This window comes from Manis pentadactyla, chromosome 7 (genome assembly GCF_030020395.1).
Source record: "Manis pentadactyla isolate mManPen7 chromosome 7, mManPen7.hap1, whole genome shotgun sequence".
Lineage (NCBI taxonomy): Eukaryota > Metazoa > Chordata > Mammalia > Pholidota > Manidae > Manis > Manis pentadactyla.
The window spans coordinates 106,311,455-106,331,144 of record NC_080025.1 but is presented as its reverse complement, the minus strand read 5'-3'; the positions used below and the strand labels follow the sequence as shown (position 1 = coordinate 106,331,144).

General features: G+C 41.3%; 1 protein-coding gene across 2 annotated transcripts in view; it reads right to left on the bottom strand.

The window, feature by feature from the left end:
- The window catches only part of BMPER (BMP binding endothelial regulator), a 248,989-nt gene that overhangs the window by 167,969 nt on the left and 61,330 nt on the right, over positions 1 to 19,690 (bottom strand). For both annotated transcript variants that reach the window (XM_036897495.2, XM_036897497.2), the window contains exon 6: positions 19,323 to 19,405. In XM_036897495.2, the coding sequence (XP_036753390.2) occupies positions 19,323 to 19,405 (83 nt within the window). The remainder of the gene's footprint in view (positions 1 to 19,322; positions 19,406 to 19,690) is intronic.

The window sequence follows — 19,690 nt, the reverse complement described above, 5'->3', positions numbered from 1 at the left end:
ATATGTCATTTGCAAATATATTCCCCCATACTATAGGATACCTTTTTTGTTCTGCTGATGGTGTCCTTTACTGTACAGAAACTTTTAGCATGATGTAGTTCCATTTGTTCTTTTTTTTAATTTTGTTTCCCTTGCCTGAGGAGATGCATCCAGGAAAAAGTTGCTCATGTTTATATTCAAAAGATTTTTGCCTATATTTTCTTCTAAGAGTTTTATAGTTTCATGACTTACATTCAGGTCTTTGATCCATTTTGAGTTTACTTTTGTGTATGGGGTTAGACAATAATCCAGTTTCATTCTCTTGCATATAGCTGTCCAGTTTTGTCAACACCAACTGTTGAAGAGGCTGTCATTTCCCCATCGTATGTCCATGACTCCTTTATCATCTATTAATCAACCATATATGCTTGGGTTTATATCTGGGATCTCTAGTCTGTTCCATTGATTTATGGGAGTACCAAATTGTCTTGATTACTGTGGCTTTGTAGTAGAGCTTGAAGTTGGGGAGAATAATCCCCCCAGCTTTATTCTTCCTTCTCACGATTGCTTTGGCTATTCGGGCTCTTTTGTGGTTCCATATGAATTTTAGAACTATTTGCTCTAGTTCATTGAGGAATGCTGTTGGTATTTTGATAGGAATTGCATTGACTCTATAGATTGCTTTAGGCAGGATGGCCATTTTGACAATATTAGTTCTTCCTATCCATGAACATGGGATGTGTTTCCATTTATTGGTATTTTCTTTAATTTCTCTCATGAGTGTCTTGTAGTTTTCAGAGTATAGGTCTTTCACCTCCTTGGTTGGATTTATTCCTAGGTATTTTCTTCTTTTTGATGCAATTGTAAATGGAATTGTTTTCCTAATTTCTCTTTCTGCTAATTCATCATTAGTGTATATGAATGCAACAGATTTCTGTGTATTAATTTTGTATCCTGCAACTATGCTGAATTCAGATATTAGATCTAATAGTTATGGAGTGGATTCTTTAGGGATTTTTATGTACCACATCATGTCATCTGCAAACAGGGGCAGTTTAACGTCTTCTTTACCAATCTGGTTGCCTTTTATTTCTTTGTGTTGTCTGATTGCCATGGCTAGGACCTCCAATACTATGTTGAATAGAAGTGGGGAGAGTGGGCATCTTTGTTTTTTTCCTGATCTTAAAGGAAAAGCTTTCAGCTTCTTGCTGTTAAGTATAATGTTGGCTGTGGGTTTGTCATATATGGCCTTTATTATGTTGAGGTACTTGCCCTCTATGCCCATTTTGTTGAGAGTTTTTATCATGAATGGGTGTTGAATTTTGTCAAATGACAGCTCCTTTTCACTTATAATTTGATCAAGCTGTCCCAAATCCCCTTTCTACCTTCTCTTCTCCCACCTGAATGGTCAGCATGTGAGTACTGATTCATGGATTCATTATAGAAAAGCATTACAAATGGGCCATTCTGTAGATCAGAAAATGAATGGTTATTAACCAATTTGTGACAGACAAATACAAAACTCTTATAGATCTTGACAGTGAAGCTCTGTATATGAAACCCTCTGTAGAGGATTTGTGAAGGTCTCCAACTCACCTCTAACCATGGTTAATTTTAAAGTTCTGAAGAAGTGGGAGAAATTAAAGAGGTATTTAGATGAAGGAAATGAAGGCAAAGTGAAAAAAAAAAAAGTCTAGAGGATAAAATGGGTTTCTATGGTCTCCCTCCCTACAACATGTCTTTCATCACCCAAAACCCAGATTTATGCACAGTTCAACATCAATCTTACAAAAGCATTTGGCCTCATTCAGTGAGGATTGTGGGAAGGTCAGGAACCAAGCCATCAACAGACTGTATATCATCTCCTCATCCAGATCATAAGGTCTGACCTAAGGGTCCCAGAAGTAAAGTCTCTGAAAGATTTTGAGAGAAAAGCAAAAACTAATTTCAGGCAAAATATCCTTTCTCTGAATGACTCTGAAAGTTCTTATCAAACTATATCTTTCATAAATGCTCCAATGATATAAACCAGTAAAGCACAGTCAAGCCTTTTTCCCATTAATTAAAATTTGAAAATACAAAAATTATTGCATTATAAAAATAAAGTTCAAGAACAAACCTTTCAATATTTTATTCTTTTTTATGGGGAGAACACATTTTTTTAGCATTTGAGGTTTTTGGTTTTAATCCAAAACTATTTTACCGAACTTTAAACTAGCTACAAGACCTTCTTAACCTAGAATTCTAAGTTCTCATTCACCAAATGGCATGTTCTGAGCCTATGAAACCCACTGTGTTCCTGGTGCCCAGGCAGGTAAAGGGAAGTCAAAACAGGACTCATTGCCTATAAACTTCCACCTTGAGTTTTGATTTTTAAGTCGCTGACAAAGGTTTGATTTTTCTCTTTGGGAATATAAGAGAATAGAAAGAGGCTACTTCAGTGCTAGAAAGAATGACTAAGTGTAAAATGTATTTACGGCTATTGCCAATTTTTATGTTTAGGGACTGAGAGCACGCAGGCAGGAGAGAGATGCTGAGGGTGCCTTGCTAAGCTCCATAATACAAGTCACAAAATCCTGAACAAGTCCCTCTGACACTGAAGAATTCCCTCCTGCTGAAGTCTTTGAAACTTCACCTTCTTGGAGAAAAAACAAGTAAGACAAAACAAAGTTGTTTAGCTTCTCTAGACTGGCCTTTCCTCAGAGGAGCCAGGCAGCTGCTGTGCAGACTCTGGCATCTGGCAGGCCCTCGGCAGCCGGAGGATCACATCACATGATTTGGCTACACGAGCCCACGGTCAGCACTGACTCCGCACATGGACCAGGCCATCACCAACCCTTCTTACCATCAGCCTTGACCCTGTGTACATGTTCACAATGTTTCAAGGACTCTGCTAAAATGAACAGGAGAGGTTTGTTTCAAGGGACTGTGAAGAGAGAGGAGGTATCCAGCCCCCATTAAATATTCAAGCTGAGAGCTCCTACATTTTGAGACTTTCTAAATCTACTTTCAAAGAAGGAAAAGCATTCAAGAACTCATGGATCTGAATCTGCTCTGACTTTCCAACAAGCCACCATTTTAAAGTAAGCAGCACCTGTTTTGAGGGTCTCGACCAGACCCCCACCAGGGCATAGCTGACCTGGTACGGATAAAGTGAAGGTGCCTGTGGCCAGGATTCTCACCTGGCCCTGGTTGGCTGGCTCACTACACATGTGTGGGCAATACGTTGTTATTGACTCTATATAAAGAGCCCTGCCCTGTGCTCTGGGAAGCACGGTGGTACAGCTGCAAGGCTGCAGGAGAGCAGAGGCTGGAGTGGTGGCAGTGCTGAGGACAAAGACTGGGACAACTATGCAGGCAGAGAGGCCCAGAGGACAGCTGTGCAGGTAGAGAGGCCCAGAGGACAGTTGAGAGGCCCAGAGGCAGAGACTGGCTTGCTGCATGCAGACCCGCTCTGAGTGAACAATGGGATTTTCATGATTGACCTGCCACCATGGATATAAAGTCGGGTATAACCCTTTCACCCCAAGAGTGTTCTACTGTCATTTCTTTGGTCACATTGAAACCATAGTGAATTTGCCTGGAGCTGAAACCCATTGGCAAGACACCTGGACAACTTAAGAGTCTGTTAATGGTCCTTCCACTCTGGAACAATGCTATGCATAGATGATTTGATTGTGTTTTCCAAATTAAGCAAGGTAACTCCATTTATTTGGGCAGGGTAGCATTTAGGATTTTTCACAAATATTAATAAGTTGTTGGTAAATACTATGATTGGAACTCTGCATTCTCAGAAATATCAAATGCTTGACATTGTTCATTCATTCATCCATTCAGTAAATAGTTGTTGAGTGCCTACTATGTGCTAGGCTCCATTTTTGGTAGTAGGAATACAGCAATGAACAAAACAGTGTCTTTGACCTAAAGGAATATAATGCTCATATTCTACCAAAGCAGGTGGAAAAGAGAAAGGTAGAGGAAAAAACAAATATATCAGATGGAGACCAAAAAGCTATGGGAAAAAATAAACAAGGTTGGTTTGCTAGGGAGTGGCAGGTGGCAGAGGGAGCTGGTAGCAAAGTAGGCTGACCATTTTAGATAGTATTGGTTAAGAAAGACCTCCCTAAAAAGGTGACATTCGTGCATAGCCTTGAAGGAGATAAAGAGCCAGAAGAACATTTGGAGAACATTCCAGGCAGAGGGTTCTACAAATACAAAAGACCTGAGATTCAGAGTGTGCCTGGCATGTTCAAGAAATCACAAGGAGTTCAATGTGTCTGGAAAGGTTCATGTGAGAGAGGAGTCTTGGGAGATAAGGTTGGGGATGGAGCTTCGGCTTTAACTCTGGAGAATGCAGAGCAGAGGGAGGCAAACCCTTAGGAAAACTCACTCTGGCTGGCCACTAACTTCCATTTTCACTTTCATCCTGATTTCTTGGCACAGTATCAATCAGGCAGATCACCAATAGAATATCAACATGGCAGTGAGGACATGAGGCGAGAAGAGAGGAGAGAAGGTCCAGATGAGTGTGAATATGGGACCTGCTCCTTCTTTACATTTCAGCGTTCATTCTATGCTGTCCAATGCGGTAGCCACAAACCACATGTGCTACTGCATACTTGAAATGCAGCTAGGCTGAAGTAAGAAGGGCTGTGTGAAATACACACTGTAAGTTGGATATGTACTGAGTATGAAAAAAAAGAAAAAAGAATGTAAAATGTCCATTGATATTTTTATAATGCTTTTATATTGAAATGATATTTTAGATACAATGTGTTAAATATAATGTACTGTATTATTAAAATCCATTTCACTTGTTTCTTTCCTGCTTCTTTTAATGTAGCTGCTGGAAATTAGAAATTGCATATATGGCTCACATTACCCTTGCCTTGGACAGACCATAGTCAGAGTGCTGTGAAGATGGTGCTTGGACCTTTCCAAGGTGACTAAGGTTCAGCAGCTTCTTCAGTGAAGAGGAAGAACAGCTCAGACTATAAAATCCTGTCTCCCCATGAGCACAGAGGCACCGGCATTTGGCGGCAAAGAGGCAGCTTCTCCAGGGAGTCTTCTGTACAAAGGGCACTAGTAAGACACCAAGAAGCTACCCAGTAAGTTTCTCCTCAGAAAACCAATCCAGGAAACTCTGCTTTAAAATATTTACGTTTGATACATCCCAAACCCAAACAGGTTACCACTGAAAGAGCTGGAATCTAAGAATGATCCTGCCCAACAGGAAAGGGAGGACATCTACCGAGTGCTGGTTACTAGGCAGGGCACTTTGCATGTGTGATTCCACAAACTCCTCGCCACCATCTGGGCCTTCTCTTATGTAAGAAGAGAAAAATGGGTATGGGGGTGTTTGGGGCTTCAAAGCCCTAACATGGCTCTGAAACCTTCCATTTCATTTCTACACCAAGAAGCAATGGAGCCTTATCTTTTTGTTTTGCATGAAACTCTTCACGTGTGGAACAGCTTTGTAGGTCCTGTTTGCTACCACAACCATATTAGAAATGGAAGAAGAAGACCGAAGGTTCCTGGGTATATTTTGCCAAGAAGTGGTTCCCGATTTTATGCACAAGGAAAGTGAGGCTCAGAGGTGCATTTATGTGCACAAAGAGCAGAGCCAAATTAAATCCCTGCCCCACAGACTCCAAAGACCATGCCTCCCCACCAGATCCCAGGTGGAATAGACAAAACTCACCTGCTGGGCTCTGACTGTATTAATACTCTGGTCATGGCTACCCCACCCCAAGGAAAAATTCAGGCCTCTTGATATCAACATTTGGACAATGCCTGGAATGGGAAAGCAGCAAGGTGATCATGAACAGTGAAGCACCTTAAGACCTGCACAGGCCTTGAGGAACCAATGGTGCTAATCTCAAACTCTTCCAGAAAGCCATCAATCTCATGTTGCCTGGTTTTATACTAATGTGGAGGCACATCAAACTACCAGAATGCCTTTCCATTGCAGGATTATGAATCTGGAACTGCATAATAAGCACTGACATGCTAAGCCCTCCCCACTCAGCAGCATGAGTGACGGACCCCTGCAACTGGAGTTCTCTTCCCGGCTCTCACTACCATCCCATTTTACTGTCTTGCCCTGGTCTTGGGGAGAAAAAGAAATCTTCCTCTGTCTATAATCATTGTTCTGCAAACAAACCTACGAACCCTTTTCATGACTGAAAAACTTCATGCAATGGAGGAGAGCCCCTTGCTTCTTATTCTAGACATACTGGAGGCACCAGACACGTCTCAATACTTCAGAGAAGCTTTATGATTGAAGAGTCAAAAAGAGCTTTTCTCTTTAGCTTTTTTAATATGATAAGCTGTGGCACAGCTATAATAATAGGCAAAGACTTTTTGCATTTTTAATATAATTTAAATAATGTTAACTATTTTTAAATGTCCATGACTATTCATTTGTCAAAATTCATAGATATGTATACTGAAAAGAGTGAATTTTACTGTGTATCACTTCAAAAATTAATTTTTTTAAAGTACATTTAAAATTGTAGTGATGACCTATCAGTATTTAGGAAAAAATCATTTCTATTAACTGGTATTTAGAGTCTGTCAGCCTGCTTCCCAAGAAAACTAAGGTCTTTCCTGAGTTGGCAAATTATGGAACTGAAGAGGCTCTAACAGACCCTTGTTTTACTTATGAGGAGACTGAGTCTCAGAGAACCTTTATGGGAAGGTTCCAGGTCACAAAACTAGCCAGGGACAGAAGCAGGACAGGACCCCAGGTCTCCTCAGCATGGCCAGTGACCTCAAGCCACAACAGTGTTCCCTAAGGGATACAGAACACATCTACTGCTCTAAAACTATTCAGAACAATCTAATCACAAAAGCAACACTTTTCAAAGTGCCAAACTTCACTGAACTTTTCCAAGTGCTTGGTCAAATGATAGAAGTTTAGGGTAAACATCCAGTTTGGTTATAAATGAAATCTTGTTTCAATATATGAAAATTTTTTGTGTTGGAAAAAATCCTCTTACACCCTGATGTTTTTCTGGCATGGGTTCTGTTCTTTCAGTTAGTGGGCTCAGTTATTAAAGACAGCTGTGTCCATTGTTTATGAATATTATGGATGCTGAAAACCTAATAACAAAACCCAAAATTCTCAAGAGTCCTCTCCCTCTCCTTTTCTTCAACTTGAAACTGAAAAGAAACACATTTGCCACCAATGTCAGGACCAGTCACGCCTGTCATCTACCAATCACATTCATAAACTCAGATTGGGGAAGGAAAAGAACCCCAAAGTCAACACAGCCCCCAAACAAATATGTGAAAGTATATTCAAAGTTTATTTTGCCAAATTAAACGTGCGGAAAAAAACTGAGCTATGTATCAGTATAAATGATGTGATGAGAGTAATTTTTCATACTCATTTTACAATTAAAAAATAACTTTTCTATTTCTGAATTTTAGTTCATACACTATGACCAAAGGATACTCCTTTGTAATGAGCATCTGCCTTCATTCATGTTTGATCTCATTATAGATTTATATTTAATCAGACCAAAAATGAAACAGGTACCTTTCCCCTTCAACTAAAGAGAAAGTCATGGACAAATGATAGCCTTTCTTCTTACTCACTATAAATATCATTTTTTTTCTTTCACTTAACTCCAGCGATGTGCGGAGTTTGAAAAGTCCTCGCAGAAGACATCTGGAACAGAATATATTAATCATGATCAAATTATCTGTTTCTGTTATGTGTGTCATAAAGAACAGGAGGGAGGCACTACAGCAAAAATTTAGTGCATAGAATTATGTGATAGACGTGTTTGACATTGGATATAACTCCAAGTTGTTTACAAATTTCATGGTGCTCCTTACATAGGAGGTCCACCCAGATCTTGGAGGCCTGTCCCTTCTCAAATAGCAGAGTCTGCTCAACATTTCGATCTGGCTTTCTAAACCACAGCTAGAAAACTTAGGTAGGTTTAAAAGGAATGATTCACTGCAATGACTGAGCATAGGCTCAGAGATGCGCTCTGGCAGGCAGTGTGAGATGTGTGCAGGGGAAACAGTCTTTTGTGTTTTTGTGGTTCAGTGTTCCCTAGTCTTTGAGAGAATGGTGGCTCTCTTCAATCCAAACCCTGCCGCTTACACTAAACAAGTGGTACCATTTAAAATTCCACTCCAAGGGAATGGTAGTAATGGAAGTCATTCACAGGACCACAAACGCACTGCCACCCTACTAATTGAACATTTGAGTGACAGTTCAAAAGTGCTAAAATGTGTAACCAAGTCATTTAAAAGATATTTCCTGAGTATCTAGTGGGTACAGGACCTCAGGATGGTTATTCAAGGAGAGGCCAAGGGAGCAGTGAGAGTGCATCGTGCCACTTTACTAAATGGACAATCATCCTGAGATACTGATGGGAATTGAAGAAGGGCAGCTTAACAAGGAGTGGAAATGACAGGGAAACAGAAGCGGGAGGGAAAAGAGAAGGGAGGGAAGGGGGAGCCATAAAGCAAGGGTACAAAGAGAAAAGCAGACCCACAGGTACCAACTGAAAAAAAGGAAACACAAGTTCTCCAAGTAATAATGGAGAAAAAGACCAAAGAAGGTCTGGAATTATTCTGAAGTACTTTAACACTAATATTTTACTTTATTTTGCTGACAAAAATAAGATCTTTATTTTTACTTTTACTAATGAATGCTTCCTTTCTCTTCCTCCCACACCACAGAAAGATGCCCCCTTACCCCTGCCATTCCATGGGGCTATGTGGAGCCGAGCTCACCCACTGCAACCCCTCCTCTACAGATTTACCATGAATCCTTACGGCACTGCACTCATAAAGGAAAAAAATGAACATTTAGCTTGTTGCTTTCCAGATCGAAATGAAGACCCGAGTAAGAAGGTAGAAAGTTCTAGACCAAATAGCTCATTTTCAAAAACATAGATACTCACATCAGAACGTGTAATATCTGGCATTCAGTGAAATTCTTACTGTTTCCTATGTGAAAGACACTGTACTCAAAGGTGTAAGGCACATCGTGCCTGCCCACAAGAAACACAATCTAAAACAAACCAGGAGGAAAGGTGGGAAGGGATGGGAACAAGAGCCCAAATGGAAGAACAGCCTGGAAAGCAGAAGGAACACTCCTCACTCTGAGCTGAGAAAAAGAGAAGGCTTGGGGAAGACAGAGGTGGGAGCTGCGGAGCCGCAGGTGAGGGAAGGGGTTACAGAAACTCAAATAATAGCTTCATTATAGTTTGACAGCAGGTACAGAACTTCACTATCTCAAATCAAAGGAGTCAGAAATGGAAGAGAGGAGCTTCAATGAAGAAAAGTCTTGGACTAATTAAATTTGGGAACTGATAATATTGACTTGCTTTTTTAAATATATTTGGATCAAGATTTGAGGAGAAAAGATTGGAAGATGACACAGTGTTTCATCAAACTCTGTTTTTATCCATCTTGCTGTATTCACACTAAGGTCAAATGGGGCACACAGCATTTTCTTCAGTGTTTTTAAAAACACACCTTAGCATTAAGAGGAGAATATTAATATCCTTCATATATACAAACACTTCAGTAAAATTTTAACCACCCAATAGAATGAGAAATATAAATAGAATGAGAAATAATAACACAATTAACTAATAGACATATGAAAAATGTTTAGTTCAAATGCCAATGGAAACAAGATTATTGAATGGCCAAATAGTTCTGGCTCAGAAAGATACACACCTATGTACTGTTGATTGGAGTGCAAATTAGGACATCACTATATGAGGTATTTAGAAGCACAAATACAAACACTTAAAAATGTTTGTATCCTTGACCAATTGATTATACTTCTATGAGTTTAGCCTAAGGAAATAATCAGAGAAACAACGAAAAATTAAGTTTCACAGATGTTTGTTGCCTCATTCACAATAATGAAAACTAAAAACAATATTAATTTTTAATACCAGAAAAATGATTAAATTAATCATAGTATACTGGTGGAATATTATATAGCTCTTAAAAATTATTTTTCACTGACTTTTTAATGAAATGCAGCTATGTTCATGATATAATGTTAAATGAAAATAACCAGGATGTAAAACTGCCTTTAGAATGTAATCCTATCTAGTTATACAACTCTGTGTAAATAGGGAGGAAAAAGGGATGGCAGGAAATAGATCAAATCATATTTACAGTGGTTACCTTTGAGTTATATGATTATTTCTATTTTTCAATACAGTACTTTTCATAATAATCATGTATCTTATAGTTGGCACATAATATCACAAAATATTATCACATGCTTAGTACACAAAAAAATGTTGCAGGATGGTTTGATATGGGGTTCATTTTAATAAGCACACCAAGTCACTAGATTGTAATTGTCTGAAGAGAAAAGGTGAGACCCCTTCATCTTTGAGGGCTCAGTGCCCAATATTGTGTCTGACTCACAGATCAGATACTCGATCATTGTTAAATTAATAAATGACTGGCTGGCTGTAGAGACAAGTGATGGATAGAAGGTAGAATGGATAAATAGTTTGAAAATTCTTTAGCACTTAGCAAAATCAGTGTCTTTCATGGGATATTTCAGTTTAGAGGGGCTCATCATGCGACAGACCTTAAAGAGAATAAAGGGAAGAGGAGAAAAATAAAAGGACTGATCTTTCCAAAGACACAATGGAATGAGATTTAACCACTTAAACTCATTTTTCTACAACTCTCAAGCCCTATTCCAAACCCCACTCAAATAGGTACAAATGAATCTGCTCCTTAAACAGATAGAGGAAAGCAATTGCTCAAAATTAATTACAAGTTGCCCCTTAATTCTACCAGGAGGACAAGTTTATATTCAGGAAGTGCTGAAACTCGCAAGTAGGTGAACCCAAACTGGCTATTGCCTCTCCAAGGAGGGCTACCCAAAACTGGTGCTTAAGCTCAGTCAGTGACTATTGCAAGGACTAGAGGGGCCCCATCAGATAAACATTTATATCTATTCATCTTTGGAAGCAGAGGCAACGAGGATGGCTCTGTCCCAGCAACTATCACATTTTCTCTGTGTATTCATAATTTCTTGGCGAGTAGACAACTATAGATCATAGTGTCTTGATTCTCCAATTAATCGGAGGTAACAGATACATGTTCTTCATCCACTCTGGCATCATAGTGACACAGACTTAGGCTGGAAGCCCAAGGCTGAAATCTGGTATGAGTTTAAACTTGCTTAGACTTGTGAGTTTCAGAGCAAGGAAGTGTAATTCACAGTTTTATTGTGATTGGGGTTCTTTTACGCCAGAATTGGGGTTCTTTGCAGATGCTCACATCACCACTATTTCTTTCTTGGAATGTCTTATTGTTCTTTACTCCACAGATTCAAATGGCATCCCCCTCTTTCAAATGTCCACAATCATACATATTATTTCAAAATTACACTGTTGATGGTGGGAGGGAGGGTAGGTGGGAAATAACTGACATGTGGCTTTATAATCACCCAGTTCAGGATTTCAGTTCCTATTAGCTCACTGATCTTTTTGATCTTTAATCTTAAACTTCTCAGAATCTGTTTCTTCAAAAAAAAATGTGGCTAATGTCTTCTAGGTTGCAGGACAGTTTTGAAAATTAACGTTAAAGTATTATATGGATCTGGCACATGGTATACACTCAGTAAACTACTATCATCAATAATTTCTCTTTAAATAAATCATTTGCTGATCTCTTTTCAAACTGTGTGTTCTCCTATTGATGCTCAAATGTCATACAAGAAATTTCTGTTTCAACTATTTCCCCTACTGGGCTCATTTTTGAGATGGTGTCTCCCTAAGTAGAAAAACAACTTTATAGGATGCTTCAGCTATAAATTATATGAAGTAAGCATAAGGAACCTTAGAAACCACAACAATAAAGACATATATGGGGATTAAAATTCAGGATTAGATCTGAAAACACATCAAGCAGGACTGAAATAAGATTTAAAATACATAACAGTTATTTCTGATCTTCTTTCCCATCAAAACAATTAAGCCCCCTGTTGATTCAGGAACTTGCTGAGCACAACTAGTGGCACAGATAATTCAACTGGGCTCATGAATTCTTTAAGACAAACCTTGAAAGCCCTTGATTCTCTGTTTCCACCAGTTTAAACTGGTATATTATGAAACTTGCCAGATCCAAATGAAGTCTCTACATTGAAAAACTCACCTTAAACCAGACCCCTCAAAACCTGATAAATACCCCACCTTTGCCTTCTTCCTTCTAAGACACTATTTTAAGGCTCTTTCTACATAATAATCAATGAACACAGTAAGCAATAATAAACTCAGCTTTGACTTATAAACAGGTCATTTTGGTAGTATTTTCAAGAAGCAAGAATTTAACACCTCCATAACAATAGCTGTACATTTATGGATTCAATCTAAAGAGAATGGCATTACAGGAGACTTTCCAACAGAAGCCTGAATGAACAGATGAATCACAACCTTTCAAATTCTCTCTAACATGAAACACCAAGATTCAGAACCTCTTGGTCTAGGCAAAAACTAGTAGAGCACCAGCCACTTTTTCTAAGCAAGTTGGAGGACCCTCCTAGTGACCAAGTTCCATCTAGCCCTTAATGAAAAGGCTTTTCTATTCAACTGTTCAGTGCCAAGACCATTTGTCCTCAGAGTGATGGTACATCCACAATGCAAAATGCACTGCAGTAATTATACCCATATTTCAGACTAGTCTTGAAAATTATTCTGAAGGGTTTGGTTAGATAAGTGTTGCTTAGATAAATGGCCCACATTGATCTAATTCACTCAATTATTGCTCAATTCTCCAATGTGTTGCCCAAATGTAGCCAAATTTCTCCCTGTGGACAGGAGGATGTAATGACAGCCTCTAAGATGTGCCAAAGTGTATGTTTCCACAAGTAAGGCGGAGACCGTGTGAGAGAGTTTAGGTCTTGAGGGTCCTGAGTCCCCATGTCAGAGGAACGGCAGTGTGGCTGGGAGTAAATGGCTTGGATTGCCAAGGCATCATGTGACCACGGAAATGATGAGATGTCCCACTGTTTCCTATTACAGGGAAATGCAAGCTGAAGCCGGACACACTGGAACGGGGAGGGGTGAGAGACATCACCCCCTCACTTTAGGGCAAGGACATCTCTGAGGGTGGAGCATTATGCTCTTGTTTCAGGGCTCTGCCACAGCAAGTGCCCCTGATCATGGGCAAGTGCTTCCTGCCACTGCATCTTCCTGCTGCCATGAGAGACGGGAACCTTTGAGGATTAGCGAACCCTGCTCAAACAAGACATCTCCAGGGAAGTCATGCACATTCCACACAAAGCAATTTATAATGAGCGCTATAACAGCTGAACATCCCTGCTGAACTGGGAAAGACTAAATGTGCAAGGGGAAAATAAAGTAGCAGAGGGGAGAGAAAGACAGTGGGGCAAGTAAAAGAACTCAAAGTCAGCATTCAGTGCTTCCTGAATTCTGCAAACATTATGAGTGCCCATTATGTACCAAGCACTGAAGATACAAAGTCCCCACTTTGCCCTCATAGAGTTAAATGAAATCACCACAAACAGAAATATCTAATTACAAACGTTTTAAATGTTTAGGAAGTAAAGTATGGGTTGTTTTAAAAGGTATAACCACAGGACCTGATCTGGTCTTGAGAGTCTGAATAAGCTTCCTAAAGAACATTTGGGCTTCCGAGTGCAGGATGGGAGGGGGTTAACTAGGTACAGGGCACAATAGGGAGGATAAGACAGAAAAAGCAGTCTAGATAAAGGCCGTGAGGTATTAGACCAATCCTCCTCAAACTTTATTTGGCAAAGGACTCCTGTGGGGGATCTTGTTAAACTGCAGATTTCAATTCAATAGGGCCCAAGACTCTCCGTTTCTTACAAGCATTCAGGTGAGGCCAGCACTGCTGGTAGGGCTCACACTTTGTGTAGCCAACATGTGGAGGATCTACCTAGGCCAGACCACAGAGAAAAAGGGAGGGCCGATCCTGAGGCCAGAGAGCATGACAGAGGGCAGACCACGCCAGGCTGTGCAGAACATCTTAAGGAACTTGGTCTAAGAGGAATGGGAACCATGAATCTCTCCATTTTCTTTGTTCTCTCCAAAGAACCTTCCCGGAGTTTCATTTTCCCTGGGAGACAGCACTTCGCAATATCTGAAGTGTAAGTGAGACCAAAGGTGTTTATGGACTTCAGGGCTTCTAAGAGCCAATAAAGTACAGCTCCTTCATCACAGACAGCCCGTTAACAACTCATGTTTATTATTAAAAATCCTCTGAACTTAACACGCCTTTGTCAGCAAAAGTAATTGATCTTGGCTGGTTAATTTGGCGGGTTTTGCAGACTGAGGGCTTGCCACTCTTTTTAGAGTGTCCTACGCCATGGGCTTTACCCCCTACAGTAAGCAATTTCCAGGAACACTGAACCCATAGCGTTCTTAAACTAGTTTGGTGAAAGAGAATACAAACACCTCCTGTTCGCACCATGGTCTTTAGTCTTACAAGCCTGAAGATGTCAGGTTTTATAGACATGTCTGTGCTGACCGCCACCATCCCGTTCCCTGAAAATTTGACTGCGCAGAGGGACACCAGACTATTTTCTGTTCATTCAGGCAGGGAACAAAGGCTCAAGCTTAAGTGAAAGAGAAGCAGATGGGTGCTTTAGCCAGTGTTTGGTATGCTTTATGAATTATAAAGCATTGTCTGCTTCTGTCTTAGGAAAGAATCATCTTCTTTTCATTTTAAAATGAATTTTTCACCCTGAACACATGCCATAAAGAACACACAGTGATATGACTCACGCAGCCATATGGAACAGCTACAGGAACTCAAGTTTTCACCTCCTTGATTAGTATTGGAGAAGTAATTCTCTTGGCGCTCTTAGTTATATAATGGGAAACCAGGGATGATCTGGTTTAGCAAGTGATAGCAAAGAACTGTATTTTCTATGTGAGTCATAATGATATTCACACGTAAAAATGTTAGACGCTCTGCTTCTGGCGTGGGTCAAGTGAGAGGTTGTGAAATCTCCAGATATCTTCACAAGTTAGCATGCTCTCAACTGTCTGGAATGCCATGGATAATGAATGTCCTGACGGAAGGCAAGGATGTAAAATCATGTGTAAGGCATTTGTCTCATTATCTAAGGAATCCATCTCAGTAAGATGAACTGTCTTTCTGGTGGTCTGCCTCTGTCACCACATCACAAAAACACGGGTAGACATTTCCACAAATTTGTAGAGTGTAACTAAGGGGAGTAGATGTAAAATCAAGCCTTGAGAGTGGGGAACACCTAGGAGAGTCGCAATCTATCCGTCAGACCGGGCAATACATACACACTAGGGGGCGCTTCACACATGCAGGGTGTGCTCCCAGGCGTCCCAATCCCGCGAGAGCAGGACATCCACCCCCACAACAGCCGTTCTCCTGTGCGGGGGCGGGCCAGGTTTAAACCGCAGAATTGTCAAGAGTTTGGAAAAGAGGACGTTAGTGGTTTTTTAGTGTAGTACATCCCAAGGCAACAATACAAAAGAGGGCAAAGAGCGCCAGCATCACAGAGAGCCCACAGGGCTGAGCACTGAGGTTAGAAAGAGAAACCTGGCCCCTGCTCTGATGGAGGCCACGGTCTAACCCAGAGAGCTGGAACCTAAACCAGTAACCATGCTACAACACAGCAGGTGCTCACCTGGAAGTGTGAGTGCTGTGTGTGTGCACATGTGCTGTGTGTGCACGTGTGCTGTGTGCTGTGTGCACACGTGTGCCATGTATGTGCATGTGCACACGGGTGCTGGGTGCTGCGTGTGTGAGTGCTGTGTATTGTGCGTGTGTGCACACGTGTGCTGTGTGTGCATATGAGGGAAAGGAAAGCAGGAAAGATGGCAGGTAAGCTAGCCAGTAAGAGCCCTGAGCCTCAGGAATACAAATGAGAAAGGAGCTGCTGCCTCCACCTGGGGGAAAGGAGTGCTCAGACAGGGGCCGGGGGCTGGAAATAACTGACTTTCAAAGGTCAAGCGTTCCGCAGGCGAAGAAGGAAAAGGAAGGAATTCCAGGTGGGACAGCAGCAGGCACAGCAGATTGGAGGCATAAGAAAGAGTAACGGGTTTAGGAAAACACTGGCGATCCTGTGTTCCAAAGATGTGTGTATGAATATCTATATGCCTACAGGTATGTGTATGTACATATATACATACCTATTTAGAGATATAAAATATTAATGTACCTATGCTTGTGTGAATATATATGTGCCCACAGACATGCACACCTATGTGGTAGCTGACTCTGTTACTGTCCCACCTATACCCTCTGGCCCTTAGTACACAAGTGCACATGCCAGACTTCCAACCGCCAGCACTTGTGAAAGTGCCTAGGATTCCAGAGGCCACCATGCCCCCTGAGGGACAGGCTCAAAATGACACTTGAGCATCAGCCCCTGGAGCAGATGGGAATCGGTGTAAACACATCTCATCTCTCTCACCAAAGTACACTGGCTTAGGGACGCTCAGCAAGAGTGAGCGCTGGCCAAGCCCAATGACCCTGGCCTGGTGACGTGCCTGCAACCAGCTGCCTCCCCCTCTTCTCAGCCCCACACCCTCGTGCCACCGTCTTCTCTATCTGTAGCAGAAACTACTTACCTGTAAATACTTGTCTCAACAATCTGTTTTTGGGGAATCCAAATTTAGGCATATAAATGTGTGTGTCTGTATTTATATTTATAGGCATATTTGGATAAATTTACATATATGCATACGAAGAGATACATAGATATAGACATATACACACAGGTATATGTGCACACACTTATCACACATGCTCAAATGAATGTTTTTATCTCTATGTATACGTAGGATTATTGTTCTCCTTTTTGCCAAAGCACAGCAGGTCATTATTCACAGTCTTCTGTTTCTACAGGGAAATCTGCAGCCCATGGCCCTCTGTGTAGCCTCCTCGGCAGAGCATTCAGCCTCACAATGGTCATGTCTACAGCCCTTGTCTGCTCTGCCCTCTCATCAGTGAGATGGCACCTCACCCCTCCCGCACCTTCTACACCAAACCGTAGAAGCCCACTGCCCACCAGCACCTACAAACCCCAGACCCCTCAGTGCCAGGGCCAGTTTGCATACTACCTTCCAAGGCAAACATCTGCACAATCACCACTCTGAAGGCAGAGCCATCTGCTGCCAAGACATTATCTTTTTTTTTTACCATACTACCTCAGAAGATAGCAAAATGAAAGAACATTAAAAACCAACATATTTTAATAACAAGCTGCCAAAAGAGAAAGCTTACACCTCACATTTTTGTTTCCATGAAGAGGAAAACTGCTCTTATGACCCTCCCCAGCCTAAGCCTACGTACAGATGTCCCAGATGTCGGACTGCCACACAGGAGCTCCACCGTCTCTCCGACCTATCCTCTTAGCTTAAGGACAGAGAGTCATTTGCTGCCCTTAAGTGCTTAGGGTGGTACCAACATGAAGAATAGAAAGAACATAGGATTAAGAACAGAGGAATGTAGGAAATTAGAATATAGGGATATAGAAAATGATATAGAAGATACGCCTGTAGAGAACTCACTAAGCAGGAAAGTTTGGGCAAGTAACATCTTTGACTTTGTATTTCAACTGGAAATGAAGGAGGACATCCAGGGGCCTGAACTTGGCCCCCATGTGTGTTTCATTCAGGATGCATTGTGTTTTGAAACACATAAAATATGAATGCCTTGAGTGCACTTGAGTTTGTGCCCCCTGTACATCTAATCTCTAAACTCACTGCCAGTCCCACATTGGTACTTTGTATGGCTGTCAGTGGTAAAACTGCAGGAACTGTCCATCCTCCTCGCCACCTTCTAAATCTCCTCCCTAAGGAGGCTCAGCTGCCTAACCTTGGAGCATTGTTATGGGAAAGACAATTCCTTCAGCTGCAGATTTAAAATTTTCTACTGAAAGGTGCCTTGTTTTCCCTCAATCTACTCAAAAGAATGATTACATTTTTTAAAAAGTATTAGAAAACTTTACATTTTCCAATATGGAAGAAATAAAATTGAGTGGCAAATATAAATTATTTACATAAAAATAACATAAAGCTATTGGACCATAATCAGCAAGAAAGGAAATGCATGGAGATTGAGTCTGAATCTGCAAATTCATGTTCATCCTCATTAGTAAATTACTTTTGTGTTTTTATATATTATAATATAATGTGTATTTTATACCTCATATTGTATGTTTTTTTACATATATCCTATTTCCCTTCCTTTTTTACCTCCTTTTCTGCCATACAAAAACCATTGCCCTTGGTCATGTTTACTTTAATCGGACTCTCGAGGTTGTGTGTGCATATGTGCTATAGGAAGAGAGAATGGTTTGAGAAAATACATGCAGAGAATTGACAAATGCTATGATTTATGATGGCCCACACATGATTCTACTTTGGCAAAATTAGGATGCTAGAGTTCCTCATGTGTTTTTAAAAATATTCTGGACAGTATATTCAAAACAGTATTCAAAAAAGAGTAAAAGCTTTAGAAATAGATGGTTGTACTAACTCCCTGCTATAAATAACTTGGATTGGTGGTTAAGACTCCATTCCCCATCATCACCATAACCACCACCACTACCAATGATTTTACTCCAAATCTGAAATACAATAAGAAAGATCTCTTTAAAATTATAATAAATGCCAAATTCCTTTTTTCATTCCAAAGTGCTCTGAATGTATCTATGGCTGTTTCCCTAATCCCCTGCTCTGCCCTGAATCCACAGTTTAGGGGCCATTTCCTCCTGTCCATTTCCCCCCAGGATAACTGACCAAGCCTCAGACAGGCTCTCTCACCCCGCAGTACCCCGAGGTAAGCTGCCCTGATCCCCGTCTGCTGCCCACTGACAGAACTCAAGAACTCAACAGCTGCCCCAGCAGGGTGCCCGTCTGTCCCAAAGAACAGAGGACGCAAGTCTTCCCCAAGAAGAAGGCAGGTGGAGGAAAACAGCCTCTCTCCCTCACTCCTTCAGCCAGTGGTTCTCAGTCAATAGTGACCTTCTTCTCTAGGGGACATGCGGCAACGTCTGCAGACACTTTCGGTCATCACACCTGAAGGGTGAGTGCTGCTGGCATCTAATTGGTAGAAACCGTGGAAGCTGCTAAACCTTCCTAGAGCACAGAGGCTGGCCCCACCACAAAGAACTACCCAGACCAGAATGTCAATGGTGCCAACTTTGAGAAACCTGCCTTAGAGCAAGGAGCTCTCGCCTGGGTTCCACAGCAGGAGTGAGAGGAAGAGAAACTGCGAAGAGTCAGGGCTGCTCCTGGTGGATCCCGGGAGCAGTTAAACAGAAGGAATGCCCTTGGAACACCCAGGGCAGTACTTACAACACAGGAACACCTGGTACACTTGTTTCCTTCTGGCTGAAATTCCTCCCCTTCTCGGTACTGCACACCCTCGAACACACAGCCTGGGAAGCAAAGAAGAGTTTAGAATTAGGACAGCAGCCTTCATTCAGCCTGACACTATCCTCTATCCACTGCTCATCCATCTCCCACCCCCACCTCCACCCGGCAGAGTGTTCTCTTTCATCAGAGGATAAGACTGCTACCTGGTAAAAAAAAAAAAAAAAATAGGGTAAAATAGATTGACAGGGGCCCAGAAACCCAAAGATGCTACAAAGCAAGACAGTGGAGTCTGGGTCAGCGAAGGGGAAGCGGTACATGGTGGGAGCCCTGCGAGTCCGAGGGGTGCA